Source organism: Salmo trutta, chromosome 21 (genome assembly GCF_901001165.1).
Source record: "Salmo trutta chromosome 21, fSalTru1.1, whole genome shotgun sequence".
In the NCBI taxonomy this organism is placed as follows: Eukaryota; Metazoa; Chordata; class Actinopteri; order Salmoniformes; family Salmonidae; genus Salmo; species Salmo trutta.
In genome coordinates, this window is record NC_042977.1 from 24,031,061 (window position 1) to 24,045,759 (window position 14,699).

General features: G+C 42.7%; 1 protein-coding gene across 1 annotated transcript in view; it reads left to right on the plus strand.

Annotated features, from left to right (window-relative positions):
• The window catches only part of LOC115157001 (translation initiation factor eIF-2B subunit gamma-like), a 47,207-nt gene that overhangs the window by 31,019 nt on the left and 1,489 nt on the right, over positions 1–14,699 (plus strand). Inside the window, exon 11 of the mRNA XM_029704833.1 lies at positions 1,532–1,635. Within this exon, the coding sequence (XP_029560693.1) occupies positions 1,532–1,635 (104 nt within the window). The remainder of the gene's footprint in view (positions 1–1,531; positions 1,636–14,699) is intronic.

The following is a 14,699-nucleotide window of genomic DNA, read 5'->3' on the forward strand; positions in this document are numbered from 1 at the left end:
CAGCCGGTTCCCTCCCTCCCTGCTACCCCCCCTTCCTCTCCCTCCCTCCAACCCTACCACCACCACCTGAACAGCCCCAGTGCAGCAGCAGCCAATACAAACCTGCCTGTGTTAGTGGCTGCAGGGCCAAGCTCGTCAGTCTCTCTAGGAGGGAGAGACATGCATGTTGCTCCCCAGCCCGCCCCACAGAGCTCACTCTGTTTCTATCCTCCAGAGGAGACTTTATGGTGGCCTTAGTCCGGACTGCCAACCCAGGTGGTGCAGAGCATCAACCATCCCCGGGCAGGGTTGTCGGTTCCCCAGCTATCCTAAACTAACCCAACACAGCACCACCACCTCACAGACTTTCCATCTGTTGATATTCTGATTGTTAGCATGCCTTTGCCTGCCACCCAGGGTCTGGAGTTTCACTATGACAGTTACACGGGGGAAGATGAGATTATATCCTGAATTGAGATTCATTGATTAATTCCGGATTTTCTCTATTATTGATCAAATAAAATCATACCAAACTTTAGTTAAACATTTTAACATCTCAGTTTAAATGTCGAATAGACACAATCAAGGTAATGAAGGAACAATTAGATGTTTAAAACATGATATTAACAGTTAATGAGGAATTTGAAAGATCACGGTCTACTTACCATAGAGAATTGCTACCCCACTCAAATGAATGAGTATACTGCCTACCTAGACATCACATAAGCCTAATGTCTGAAATCCACTATTTAGACTGAGCTCAGTACCCATAATAATTATAACATAGGATCCAGAATGAGGGTTTTATTTTGACATGGGGCGTGTGCTTGGTCTCAGCCTTGATGAACACCTGTCTATGTTTTGTCACCACCGGCCCTCAACAATATAAAAAATAAACCTGACGATATCGAATACCTAATATTCTAAATGTTGATGATAGTGTATCATTTGCACACACACAAGGTAGAGGCTGGTGTTTTTCTTTAATATGTATGCTAATCTAGTTTCTTGAGGAAAATAAAACAGGACAGCTGAAAACTCTGAGGGGTCATGTTTCCTTTAAGGGAGGGGTTAGAGGCAGGAAAGGACAAGGCCCTCCCTCTGCTGTGCAATTAGCTGAAGACATGAAAGAGAAATTTCATTGTAAATATGCTCTTCATGCTCCAAGAAAAAAAAAGCTGGCCTGGCCCAGGCATGTTAAGTAAACATCAAACTGTGCACATAAAGTTATAAAGTTTTATGGTGCCAAAGTGATCCCATGAAAAAGTGTGTGTGCGCGTGCGTGAATGAATGAAAGCCTGTGCAGTTGAAAGCATCTTCTCAAATATTGCATCCAGAAAATGTCCTCCTTGAAAATGAAGCCTGGTCGAGTAAATGTTCAAATATAGTACACAGGATTTTAACTTTGCATTAGGTCAGAGAGCAAGTGTCCAATGGCCAGAAATCAACTCCTCTGCGATGTCTTCGCAGGTACCCACAATCTGCACAGAGTGATAGTGTACTAGTTCTCAAGGGGACGTCTGGTTGATGGTGCTGTGTGTTTGTTCTACAGGTGTAACATCCAGGGCAGTGTGATCTGCAGTAATGCTGTGATCGGCCGAGGTGCAGACATCAAATATTGCCTGGTAGGGAGTGCCCAGCGCATAGAGCCAGAGGGTGAGCATACTACTGCATATTACTGCCTCACCTCACCTTGCCATCACACACTCAAGTCCCACTCACCTCCACTTTATCCAGCAACAGTAGGGTTGCAAAATTCCAGTAACCCAAAATTCCTAGGTTTTCCAGAAATACTGTTTGTAAGATTCCTGGAATAAGGACGTAGAGAATACGTAGGAAATCTGGGATTTCTGAAAAATTTGGGAATTTGGGGAAAGGTACCTGAGTTTTGCAACCCTAAGAAGCAGGAAATAACACATGTTACTAGCCAAAGTAGCATGTGTGAACTTGTGTGGGTCAGTGTTTATGTGACTGTGATGCGTTTTATTCTACGCTTTCTTAGATCGCATTAAAACTGAACCCTCTGTGTATAATTGAGCTTTTACTTTTTGTATATTCCTAATCCCCTTGTCCATACTCTCTAGATGGAGCTGGGGGGGGGGGGGGGGGGGTGCTCCTGTGATTTAGTCAGTGTGTGTTTTTGGGATTGGGGGGTGGTGTGGGGGAGGAGGGGTCTGGGGGCTGTTGAATTCCGGGTGGTCCTGGCCTGTTCTCTAACCTCTCCATCAATGACACTGCCAGAGGCGCCCCTAAAATGTCCAGGGCCTGCTCAGCCTAATTGACTGAACAACAGGGTGTTGCTACACCACGGCCCCCTGCACCAAATACTGCAACATTACCCCCCTCCCAACCAACCCCCTTCCATCCCTCCCCATCCATGTTCCAAGTTCTCAGCCCGGCCCAGTTATCAGAGTGCAACTGGACCTGATTAGCCTGCCGTAACCTGGAAAGCACTGGCTTATGGAGCGGCTCCCAGAAATCCCAAATTACAAGCTAGACCCTTGTACTTCCCACACATTCAGCCCCACAGCCCAGCTCAACACAACCCAGCACAAACCCCCCACACAACTCCTTTTAAGTTTAAAGCACAGAAAGAGAGCACAATTCAAAGATATCCCTGAAAAAAGGCTAACCGAGTCTGTAACAGAGCAGAGGTTAATATAACCTATCATTATAAAAGCATTACTTATAATAACTGCAATAAATGTCTCGAAATAGCCTGGAGGATGACAACAACCGCTGTCTTTAAGTTCTACACTCAAAAGCCCTTTGATTTCATCATATCAAAGCTCCAATTTCCCGTTCAGTTTGAATGTTCTTAATCTTAATGAATTAAAAAGTAACATCTTTTTTTCTACGGACTGGCTGTGATTCCGGATTTTCTGAAACCTGGAAGTTTTCTGCGCATGTTTGGGATCCGCTGCGCGCTTCCCCATCAGAGTCCTTTCAGCTACTGCTCAGTGCTCATTCTCTCTGTGACTACGTTGCTGCTTCTTCGAACAAACTTAGTTCTTTGTCTGTTGTAGCAGTAATCAAAGCAGACATCAGCACGACACAACAGGCAGTCTAGCGATTTCATGTTCTTTTTTTCAGGAGGGGAGTTAGCCTTCATGCAGCTATTTAGGCAAGTTATATGTACACAGCATGTCAACAAGCAAGACGCAGACAGGCAGTCAATAGTGATTTAAAGTGCAAACATTAGCTATTGTAGTTATTTTTTCAGCAACTCTGACTATATGCCAGCATAACTATAAAGATTACATTACACAGAAGGCGGAGTTTTGCCCCAATGCAATGTGTAGACTGCGTCTTGCTTGTGCTATGGCAATATCTGTAACAACAGCCTTCATATACAGTACCAGTCAAAAGGTGACTACCTCATGAAGCTTGTTGAGAGAATGCCAAGAGTGTGCCAAGCTGTCATCAAGGCAAAGGGTGGATACTTTGAAGAATCTCAAATATAAAATATATTTTGATTTGTTTAACACTTTTTTGGTTACTACAATGTTCCATATGTATTATTTCATAGTTTTGATGTCTTGACTATTATTCTACAATGTAGAAAATAGTCAAAATATAGAAAAACCCTTGAATGAGTAGGTGTGTCCATCCTTTTGACTGGTACTGTGTGCATATGTATAAACTCAGCAAAAAAAAGAAACGTCCTCTCACTGTCAAATGCGTTTAATTTCAGCAAACTTAACGTGTAAATATTTGTGTGAACATAAGACTCAATGACTGAGACATAAACTGAACAAGTTCCACAGACATATGACTAACAGAAATGGAATAATGTGTCCCTGAACAAAGGGGGGGGGTCAAAATCAAAAGTAACAGTCAGTATCTGGTGTGGCGACCAGCTGCATTAAGTACTGCAGTGCATCTCCTCCTCATGGACTGCACCAGATTTGCCAGTTCTTGCTGTGAGATGTTACCCCACTCTTCCACCAAGGCACCTGCAAGGTCCCGGACATTTCTGGGGGGAATGGCCCTAGCCCTCACCCTCTGATCTAACAGGTCCCAGACGTGCTCAATGGGATTGAGATCCGGGCTCTTGGCCGGCCATGGCAGAACACTGACATTCCTGTCTTGCAGGAAATCACGCAAAGAATGAGCAGTATGGCTGGTGGCATTGTCCTGCTGGAGGGTCATGTCAGGATGAGCCTGCAGGAAGGGTACCACATGAGGGAGGAGGATGTCTTCCCTGTAACGCACAGCGTTGAGATTGCCTGCAATGACAGCAAGCTCAGTCTGATGATGCTGTGACACACCGCCCCAGACCATGACGGACCCTCCACCTCCAAATCGATCCCGCTCCAGAGTACAGGCCTCGGTGTAACGCTCATTCCTTCGACGATAAACGCAAATCCAACCATCACCCCTGGTGAGACACAACCGCAACTCGTCAGTGAAGAGCACTTTTTGCCAGTCCTGTCTGGTCCAGCAACGGTGGGTTTGTGTCCATAGGCAACGTTGTTGCAGGTGATGTCTGGTGAGGACCTGCCTTACAACAGGCCTACAAGCCCTCAGTCCAGCCACTCTCAGCCTATTGCGGACAGTCTGAGCACTGATGGAGGGATTGTGCATTCCTGGTGTAACTCGGGCAGTTGTTGTTGCCATCCTGTACCTGTCCCGCAGGTGTGGTGTTCGGATGTACCGATCCTGTGCAGGTGTTGTTACACGTGGTCTGCCACTGCAAGGACGATCAGCTGTCCGTCCTGTCTCCCTGTAATGCTGTTTTAGGCTTCTTACAGTACGGACATTGCAATTTATTGCCCTGGCCACATCTGCAGTCCTCATGCCTCCTTGCAGCATGCCTAAGGCGCATTCACGCAGATGAGCAGGGACCCTTGTCATCTTTCTTTTGGTGTTTTTCATTAATTGTTTATGGTTCATTGAACAAGCATGGGAAATGGTGTTTAAACACATTACAGTGAAGATCTGTGAAGTTATTTGGGTTTTTAAGAATTATCTTTGAATAAGGGGTCCTGAAAAATCGCCGTTTCTTTTTTTGCTGAGTTTATATATCAGTATACATGCATACAGTGCACTCAAAAAGTATGCAGACCCCTTGACTTTTTTCACATTTTGTTACATGACAGCTGTGTTCAAAAATGTTGTAAATAGTTTTTTTTCCCTCATCAGTTTACACACAATACCCCATAATGACAGTTATAAAATAAATAAAAAACTGAACTATCACATTTCCAATAATGTTCAGACTCTTTATTCAGTACTTTGTTGAAGCCCCTTTGGCAGTGATTACAGCCTTGAGTCTTCTTGGGTATGATGCTACAAGCGTGGCACACCTGTATTTGGGTAGTTTCTCCCATTTCTTCTCTGTAAATCCTTTCAAGCTCTGTCAGTTTGGATGGGGAACGTTGCTGCACAGCTGTTTTGAGGTCTCTCCAGAGATTTTCAATCAGGTTCAAGTCCGGGCTCGGGCTGGGCCACATTCAGTGACTTGTGCCGAAGCCACTCCTGCATTGTCTTGGCTGTGTGCTTAGGGTTCTTGTCCTGTTGGAAGGTGAACCTTCGCCCCAGTCTGAGGTCCTCAGCGCTCTGGAGCAGGTTTTCATCAAGGATCTCTCAGTCCTTGCCGCTGAAAAACATCCCCACAGAATGATGCTGCCACCACCATGCTTAATCGTAGGGATGGTCCCAGGTTTCCTCTAGATGTGACGTTTTGCATTCAGGCCAAAGAGTTCAGTCTTGGTTTCATCAGACCAGATAATCTTGTTTCTCATGGTCTGAGTCTTTAGCTGCCTTTTGGCAAACTCCAAGCAGGCTGTCATGTGCCTTTTTACTGAGGAGTGGCTTCCATCTGGCCACTCTACCATAAAGGCCTGATTGGTGGAGTGCTGCAAAGATGGTTGTCATTCTGGAAGGTTCTCCCATCTCCACAGAGGAACTCTGGAGCTCTGTCAGAGTGACCATCGGGTTCTTGGTCACCTACCTGACCAAGGCCCCATTCCCCCGATTGCTCAGTTTGGCCGGGCGGCCAGTTTTAGATAGTGTCTTGGTGGTTCCATACGTCTTCCATTTAATAATGATGCAGGCCACTGTGTTCTTGGGGACCTTCAATGCTGCAGAAATATTTTGGTACCCATCCCCAGATCTGTGCCTCGTCACAATCCTGTCTCGGAGTTCTACGGACAATTCCTTCGACCTCATGGTTGGGACCTTATATAGACAGGTGTGTGCATTTCCAAATCATGTCCAACTAAATCAACTAAATGTATTGAAAAAGTATTAATTTTCTAAGGTTTACCATAAGACATGAACAGAAAGCATCAGTGATTTGTGTTTCCTACAACTTTCTGAAGAGGCAACGAGAATGCCCCTTGTCTGTCTGTCTGTGTGCGGTGTCTACCAATTTGTGTAGCCGTTAGCTAATGAAAACAGTCTCTGGTAGATAGATAGAAAGTATTCTATGCTTAACTGGCAGAATGATATCATGATTATTATTATCAATCCAGTGGGTATTTGGTTTGCAAACTCATGTGTGCTACAATAACACTGCTAAACACAGCCTCTTGCTTCGTGCTCAATTGAATTAAAGGGTAAAAAACAAAGTACATTCTCAGCTTTTTCCCAGACCTCAAAGGTGATGTCTTGATGTGGTTTAAACATTGTTGTGCACTTAGAACATCTAATGTTGTTTTTGTGTAATTTTGAGAGTGGAAACCTGAAATAACTGTGAAAAACAGAAACATTCGAAAATGTGGGCTATTTACTTAATTTTTCTGCTTTAATAAAATAAATTAAACATTTCTGTTTTAATAAAATACATACATCAATCAATTGAAATAAATAAACTAGTCCCTAATCTATGGATTTCACATGACCGGGCAGGGGTGCACCCATAGGTGGGCCTGGTAGGGCATAGGCCCACCTACTTGGGAGCCAGGCCCAGCCAATCAGAGTGAGTTTTCCCCCACAAAAGGGCTTTATTACAGACAGAAATACTCCTCAGTTACATCAGCTGTCCGCGTGGCTGGTCTCAGACGATCCCGCAGATGAAGAAGCCAGATGTGGAGGTCCTGGGCTGGCGTGGTTACACGTGGTCCGGTTGTGAGGCCGGTTGGACATACTGACAAATTCTCTAGAACGACGTTGGTAGAGAAATAAAAATTAAACAGCTTTAGTGGGCATTTCTGCAGTCAGCATGCTAATTGCACACTCCCTTCAAACATGAAACATCTGTGGCATTGTGTTGTTTGACAAAACTGAACCTTTTATTGTCCCCAGCACAAGGTGAACCTGTGTAATGATCATGCTGTTTAATCAGCTTCTTGATATGCCACACCTGTCAGGTGGATGGATTTTCTTGGCAAAGGAGAAATGCTCACTAAAAGGGATGTAAACAAATTTGTGCACAAAATTTGAGAGAAATAAGCTTTTTCTGCGTATGGAAAATGTCTGAGATCTGTTATTTCAGCTAATTAAACACGTGACCAACATTTTACGTTTATGTTTTTGTTCAGTATAAATTGTAAAGTCATGACTTTCTACACAATATAACACATTTTTCCAATCTGGGTGTTAAAGTCGATAAAGTATTCAATAATTTCACTGTGTATTTTGGATAGAATCATGGCATTTAGAATGTACCAGAGGCCAGCAAAATGGAGCTATTGCAAAAAATTAACCTGGCTGTCTACTTTTTCTGGTACACTTTACTTTACTTGACACCCAGCGTCATATGTCATAACAGCTGACATACCTTATAACCTGTTTATAATATGGTCATAACACTGTCATGACACATATTTAGACCTGTTGTGACATCTATTGCATTATTTTATGGCTGGTTATGACACCTACAGTACCTGTGAAAAGGTTGGACACACCTACTCATTTCCAGGGTTTTTCTTCATTTTTACTGTTTTCAAAAAATATATATAATTGTGAAAACATCAAAACTATGAAATAACACATGGAATCATGTAGTAACCAAAAATTTGTTAAACATGAAAATATATTTGAGATTTGAGATTCTTCAAAGTAGTCACCTGGAATGCATTTCAATTAATAGGTGTGCCTTGTTAAAAGTTAATTTGTGGAATTTCTTTCCTTAATGCGTTTGAGCCAATCAGTTGTGTTGTGATAATACCTTGGTATACAGAAGATAGACCTATCGGGTAAAAGACCAAGTCCATATTATGGCAAGAACAGCTTAAATAAGCAAAGAGAAATGACAGTCTATCATTACTTTAAGACATGAAGGTCAATACGGAAAAATTCAAGCGCTTTGAAAGTTTCTTCAAGTGCCGTCGCAAAAACCATCAAAAACCATCTTGAAACTGGCTCTCATGAGGACCGCCACAGGAAAGGAAGAACCAGAGTTACCTCTGCTGCAGAGGATAAGTTCATTAGAGTTATCAGCCTCAGAAATTGCAGCCCAAATAAATGCATCAGAGTTCAAGTAACAGACACATTTCAACATCAACTGTTCAGAGTAGACTGCATGAATCAGGCCTTCATGGTCAAATTGCTGCAAAGAAACCACTACTAAAGGACACCAATAAGAAGAAGAGATTTGCTTGGGACAAGATGCACGATATTAGACTGTGGAAATCTGTACTTTGGTCTGATGAGTCCAAATTTGAGATTTTTGGTTCCAACCGCCGTGTCTTAGTGAGACGCGGAGTAGGTGAACGGATGATCTCCGCATGTGTGGTTCACACCATGACGCATGGAGGAGGAGGTGTGATGGTGTGTGGGTGCTTTGCTGTTGACACTGTCAGTGAATTATTTATAATTCAAGGCACACTTAACCAGCATTGTTACCACAGCATTCTGCAGCAATACGCCATCCCATCTGGTTTGCTCTTAGTCCCACTATCATTTGTTTTTCAACAGGACAATGACCCAACACACCTCCAGGCTGTGTTAGGGCTATTTGAACAAGAAGGAGAGTGATGGAGTGCTGCATCAGATGACCTGGCCTCCGCAATCACCTGACCTCAACCCAATTGAGATGGTTTGGGATGCGTTGGACCGTGGAGTGAAGGAGAAGCAGCCAACAAGTGCTCAGCATATGTGGGAACTCCTTCAAGACTGTTGGAAAAGCATTCCAGGTAAGGCTGGTTGAGAGAATGCCAAGAGTGTGCAAAGCTGTCATCAAGGCAAAGGGTGGCTACTTTGAAGAATCTAAAAAATATTTTTTTATTTGTTTAACACTTTTTACTTACTACATAATCCCATGTGTTATTTCATAGTTTTGATGTCTTCACTATTATTCTACAATGTAGAAAATAGTCAAAATAAAGACAAACCTTTGAATGAGTAGGTGTGTCCAAACATTTGACTGGTACTGTACATATTACATGCAACCTGAGAACAGTAGTTCTCGTATACAGAAATGCTATCCATATGAAGCAAAGAGCAGTTGCTTAAAATATAAATCACCTGAAGCAATTGCTCCTCAAGGGGCTCAGTATGCCTCTGAGCATCATCCGTATCAGGTGGTTCGCCTCTCTCATCAGAGGATAAATGAAGAGCACGGCTGGTAAAAGCATTACGCCTCCACTCACGAAGCAGTTAGATGGAAGTGTCTGTCTTCTGTAGAGAGAGACCACCCTGTCAGGCAGCCACAGACAGACTTAAGTCTGCTGACTGCGCAGACAGGCAGACAGTCTGGTGGTGGTGGGACTGCAGGTGTTGCTGATGCTTCATAAAGAAAACAGACTGTTCTCCAGGCTTCTGGGATACAGACACGCCCTTCTCTCCTCCACCTAGCCCTCTCCCTCACTGTCTCTTGGAAATACACTGCTCTCCTGGTGTTCCATGCTCTATTTCTCTTTCCTTCAAACTCTGAATGCAAAAACAGAGCCTTTCGGATTCCTTCACACTAAAATATGTCTTTATATGAATCATGAATCACTTTCCCCACAGTTTAGTTTGGATTAGTTGTCTTTGTCTGGATGGATAGCAGGCTCGCCTCATGTTTGTGTTTCAAAAGGCTGTTAGGCTTCGCCCTTATGTGAAGCAAGGAATGATCTGTTTTCACCTTGTTTTTGTCCTAAAATCCTAGTCTATCAGCTATATTTAAGTGTAGATTTGGCACATCATGAAGATATATACTTTTTGTCTGAGTTGAGCATGTTAACTACCTTATGACATTTAATTTCTGCTTGAAAAAGCACTTCAAAGACCAGAACATGACTTCAGTCTATCAAACACTTGTTTTACAAAAAGGTAATTCGACCTCAAAAAGCACAAGAAATAGGATTTTGACACCCATCATCTCAGATTGATTTGAAATCGTTTCTGTTAGAAACGGATAAGATTAACATTCCTGCAACATTATTTTGTTGAAATATAATTTGTTTCCTGAGAAATTAAGCTAATTTATTGCACCCAAATGGCCTATTTTTAATGTATAAGATTCCTATAATATTCAATAAATATAGTACCTAACATCTGATTTGGACCGAACTTGTAGGTAACAATGAGTTAGAGATGACTAATCCAAATAAATGGTAAAAAGCCATCCACGGGACCACACCACACCCCACGCCAATCCCACCCCAACAACAAGTATACAGTATCAGTTCTTAATATCTGATAAGTAGTATGGAGCTTATTGTTTCTTCATCCTATGTATTGCATTCTCAGTTAATTTGGTGATGATTTTCTTTTCCTGTTCAGAAAATGTTTTATTTGAATTATTGAATTAGTAATTGTTAGGTTCATGTCCCATCCTATTTCCTCGAAGATGGTGCCGATGGATATGCCAGCTCTGCTTCTAGCTCCTAAGCAACTTTGCAGTATTTAGTTTATTTGTGTGTTATTTCTTACATTGTTAGCCCAGAACGTTTTTTTGTGTTATTACATACAGCCGGAAATAACTTTTGGATATCAGAGCGGCAGTAACTCACCAGCATTTATGACCAGAAATACGACTTTCCCGAAGTTATTTATTTTGTTCGTAGCCCCCAGTGCAATTGAACTTATCCCAGAGGCTGCTCCAAGACACCACCGGCAGAGAAGAGATATTCGGAGTGGACTTCTAGTCGTACTCAGGAGGCGTGTACACCACCCAGACGAGCTCATTGTGAGGATCTCCTTTCAGAGAGACATCAGGGACTGTAACATAGTCTTTTTCACTGAATCTCTCCAGATATACTGTTCTCATCCATACAGCCAGCTGTGTTCTCAGTACATTGCACAGACAGGAATAAAAAAACTATCCAGGAAGAAGAAATGCGGTGGTGTATGTTTCATGATTAACTACACATGGTGTGATTGTAATAACGTAGAGGAACTTAAGTCCTTTTGTTCACCCGACATAAAATATCTCACAATCAAATGTCAACCTTATTACCTCCAAAGAGAATTGTAGCTGGGGATTTTAGCAAAGCAAATTTGAGGAAAATGCTACCGAAGTTTTATCAACACATTGCCTGTAGTACTCGTGCTACAAAAGCTCTTGACCATTGTTACTCTCCCTTCTTGGATGCCTACAAGGCCCTCCCCGCCCTCCCTTCGGCAAATCAGATCATGACTCCATTCTGCTCCTCCCATCCAATAGGCAGAAACTGAAACAGGAAGTACCTGTGCTAAGGTCTATTCAACGCTGGTCTGACCAATCAGAATCCATGCTTCAAGATTCTTTTGATCACGCGAATTGGGATATGTTCCGGGTAGCCTCTGAGAATAACATTGATGTATACACGGACACGGTGACTGAGTTCATCAGGAAGTGTATAGGGGATGTTGTTCCCACTGTGACTATTAGATGGCAGCATTCGTGCAAAACTGAAAGCGCAATGCACAGCATTTAACCACGGCAAGGTGACTGATAGATATGGTTGAATACAAACCATGTAATTTATCCCTCCGTAAGGCAATCAAACAGGCAAAACATCAGTACAGAGATCAAAGTGGAGTCGCAATTCACCGACTCAGACACGAGACGTATGTGGCAGCGTCTACAGACAATCATGTATTACAAAGGGAAACCCAGCCACGTCGCGGACATGAACGTCTTGCACCCGGACAAGCTAAACACGTTCTTCGCCCGCTTTGAGGATAACACAGTGCCACTGACACGGTCCGCTCCCAAGTACTGTGGGCTCTCGTTCCTCGGCGTACACATCACTGACAATCTGAAATGGTCCACCCACACAGTGTATTGAGGAAGGTGTGACAGCGCCTCTTCAACCTTAGGAAGCTGAAAGAATTTGGCTTGGCTCTCCCAGAGGTTGGTGCGGTGTGCCCAACGCATCACCGGGAGCACACTGACTGCCCTCCAGGACACCTACAGCACCTGATGTCACAGGAAGGCCAAAAAGATCATCAAGGACATCAACCACCCGATCCACGGCCTGTTCACCCCGCTATCATCCAGAAGGCGAGGTCAGTACAGGTGCATAAAAGCTGGGACCGAGAGACTGAAAAACAGCTTCTATCTCAAGGCCATCCAACTGTTAAATGGCCATCACTAGCCAGCTACAACCGATTACTCAACACTGCACCTTAGAGGCTGCTGCACTATGTACATAGACATGGAATGACTGGTCACTTTAAATGGAATACTAATCACTTTAATAATGTTTACATAGTGTTTTACTCATTTCATATGTATATACTGTACTCTACTGTAATTTAGTCAATGCCACTCAGACATTGCTTGTCCTAATATTTATATATTTCTTAATTTCATTTTTACTTTTAGGTTTGTGTGTGTTGTTGTTGTGAATTGTTAGATACTACTGCATTGTTGGAGTTAGGAAAACAAGCATTTCGCTGCACCAGCAATAACATCTGCTTAAATGTGTGTGACCAATAAAATGTGATTTCAGTTCATTTGATTTTGACATTACCAGGCTCTGACCACTATATAAAGCTGGTTTAGAGAATGCCAAGAGTGTGCAAAGCTGTCAAGGCAAAGGGTGGTTACTTTGAAGAATCTCAAGTATAAAATATATTTTGATTTGTTTAACACTTTTTTGGTTACTACATGATCCCATATGTGTTATTTTATAGTGTTGATGTCTTCACTACTATTCTACAATGTAAAAAATAGTAAACATTTTGAAAAACCCTTGAATGAGTAGGTGTGCCCAAAGTTTTGACTGGTACTGTATATATTTCTGTATTTCATTTTCAATACATTTGTAAACATTTCTAAAAACACTTTCACTTTGTCATTATGGAGTATTATGTGTAGATGGGTGAGAAATAAAATCTATTTAATCCATTTTGAATTCAAGCTGTAATGTATAAAAAATTGAATTAAGTCAAGGGTTATGAATACTTTCTGAAGGCAATGTATAACATTGAGTTACACAATCAATTTTTACATACTTTAGGATGACTTGGATATGAAGTGTAAAAATTCTAATATACAGTGAATATTAGAGTTACGTTACAGCCTTATTCTAAAATAGATTCAATATTTTTTCCTCATCAATCTACACACAATACCCCATAATCACAAAGCAAAACGTTTTTTTGAAATTTTTGCAAATGCGTAAAAAATGTAAAACCGATACCTTCTTCACATAAGTATTCAGACCCTTTGCTATGAGACTCGAGATTGAGCTCAGGTGCATCCTGTTTCCATTGATCATCCTTGAGATGTTTCTACAACTTGATTGGAGTCCACCTGTGGTAAATTCAATTGATTGGACATGATTTGGAAATGCACACACATATCTATATAAGGTCCCACAGTTGACAGTGCATGTCAGAGCAAAACCCAAGCTGTGAGCTTGAAGGAATTGTCCATAGAGCTCTGAGACAGGATTGTATCGAGGCACAGATCTGGGGAAGGGTACCAAAAAATGGCTGCAGCATTGACGGTCCCCAAGAACACAGTGGCCTCCATCATTCTTAAATAGAAGACATTTGGACCAAGACTCTTAGTAGAGCTGGCCACCCGGTCAAACTGAGCAATCAGGGGAGAAGGGAATTGGTCAGGGAGGTGACCAAGGACCAGATGGTCACTCTGACAAAGCTCCATGGTTCCTCTGTGGAGATGGAAGAATCTTTCAGAAGGACAACCATCTCTGCAGCACTCCACCAATCAGGCCTTTATGGTAGAGTGGCCAGTCGGAAGCCATTCCTCAGTAAAAGGCACATGACAGCCTGCTTGGAGTTTGCAAAAAGGCACATAAAGACTCTCAGACCATGAGATATAGGATTCTCTGGTCTGATGAAACCAAGATTGAAATATTTTGCCTGAATGCCAAGTGTCACATCTGGCAGAAATCTGTCACCATCCCTACGGTGAAGCATGGTGGTGGCAGCATTATGCTGTTGGGATGTTTTTCAGTGGCAGGGACTGAGAGACTAGTCAGGATCAAGGGAAATAAACAGAACAAAGTACAGAGAAATCTTTTATAAAAACCTGCTCCAGAGCACTCAGGACCTCAGACTGAGACGTGGGTTCACCTTCCATCAGGACAAAGACCCTAAGCACACAGCCAAGACAACGCAGAAGTGGCTTTGGGACAAGTAGCTGAATGTCCTTGAGTGGCCCAGCCCGAGCCCGGACTTGAACCCGATCGAACATCTCTGGAGAGACCTGAAAATAACTGTGCAGCAACACTCCCCATCCAACCTGACAGTGCTTGAGAGGATCTGCAGAGAAGATTGGGAAAAACTCACCAAATACAGGTGTGCCAAGCTTGTAGCGTCATACCCAAGAAGACTTGATGCTGTAATCACTGCCAAAGATGCTTCAACAAAGTACTGCATAAAGGGTC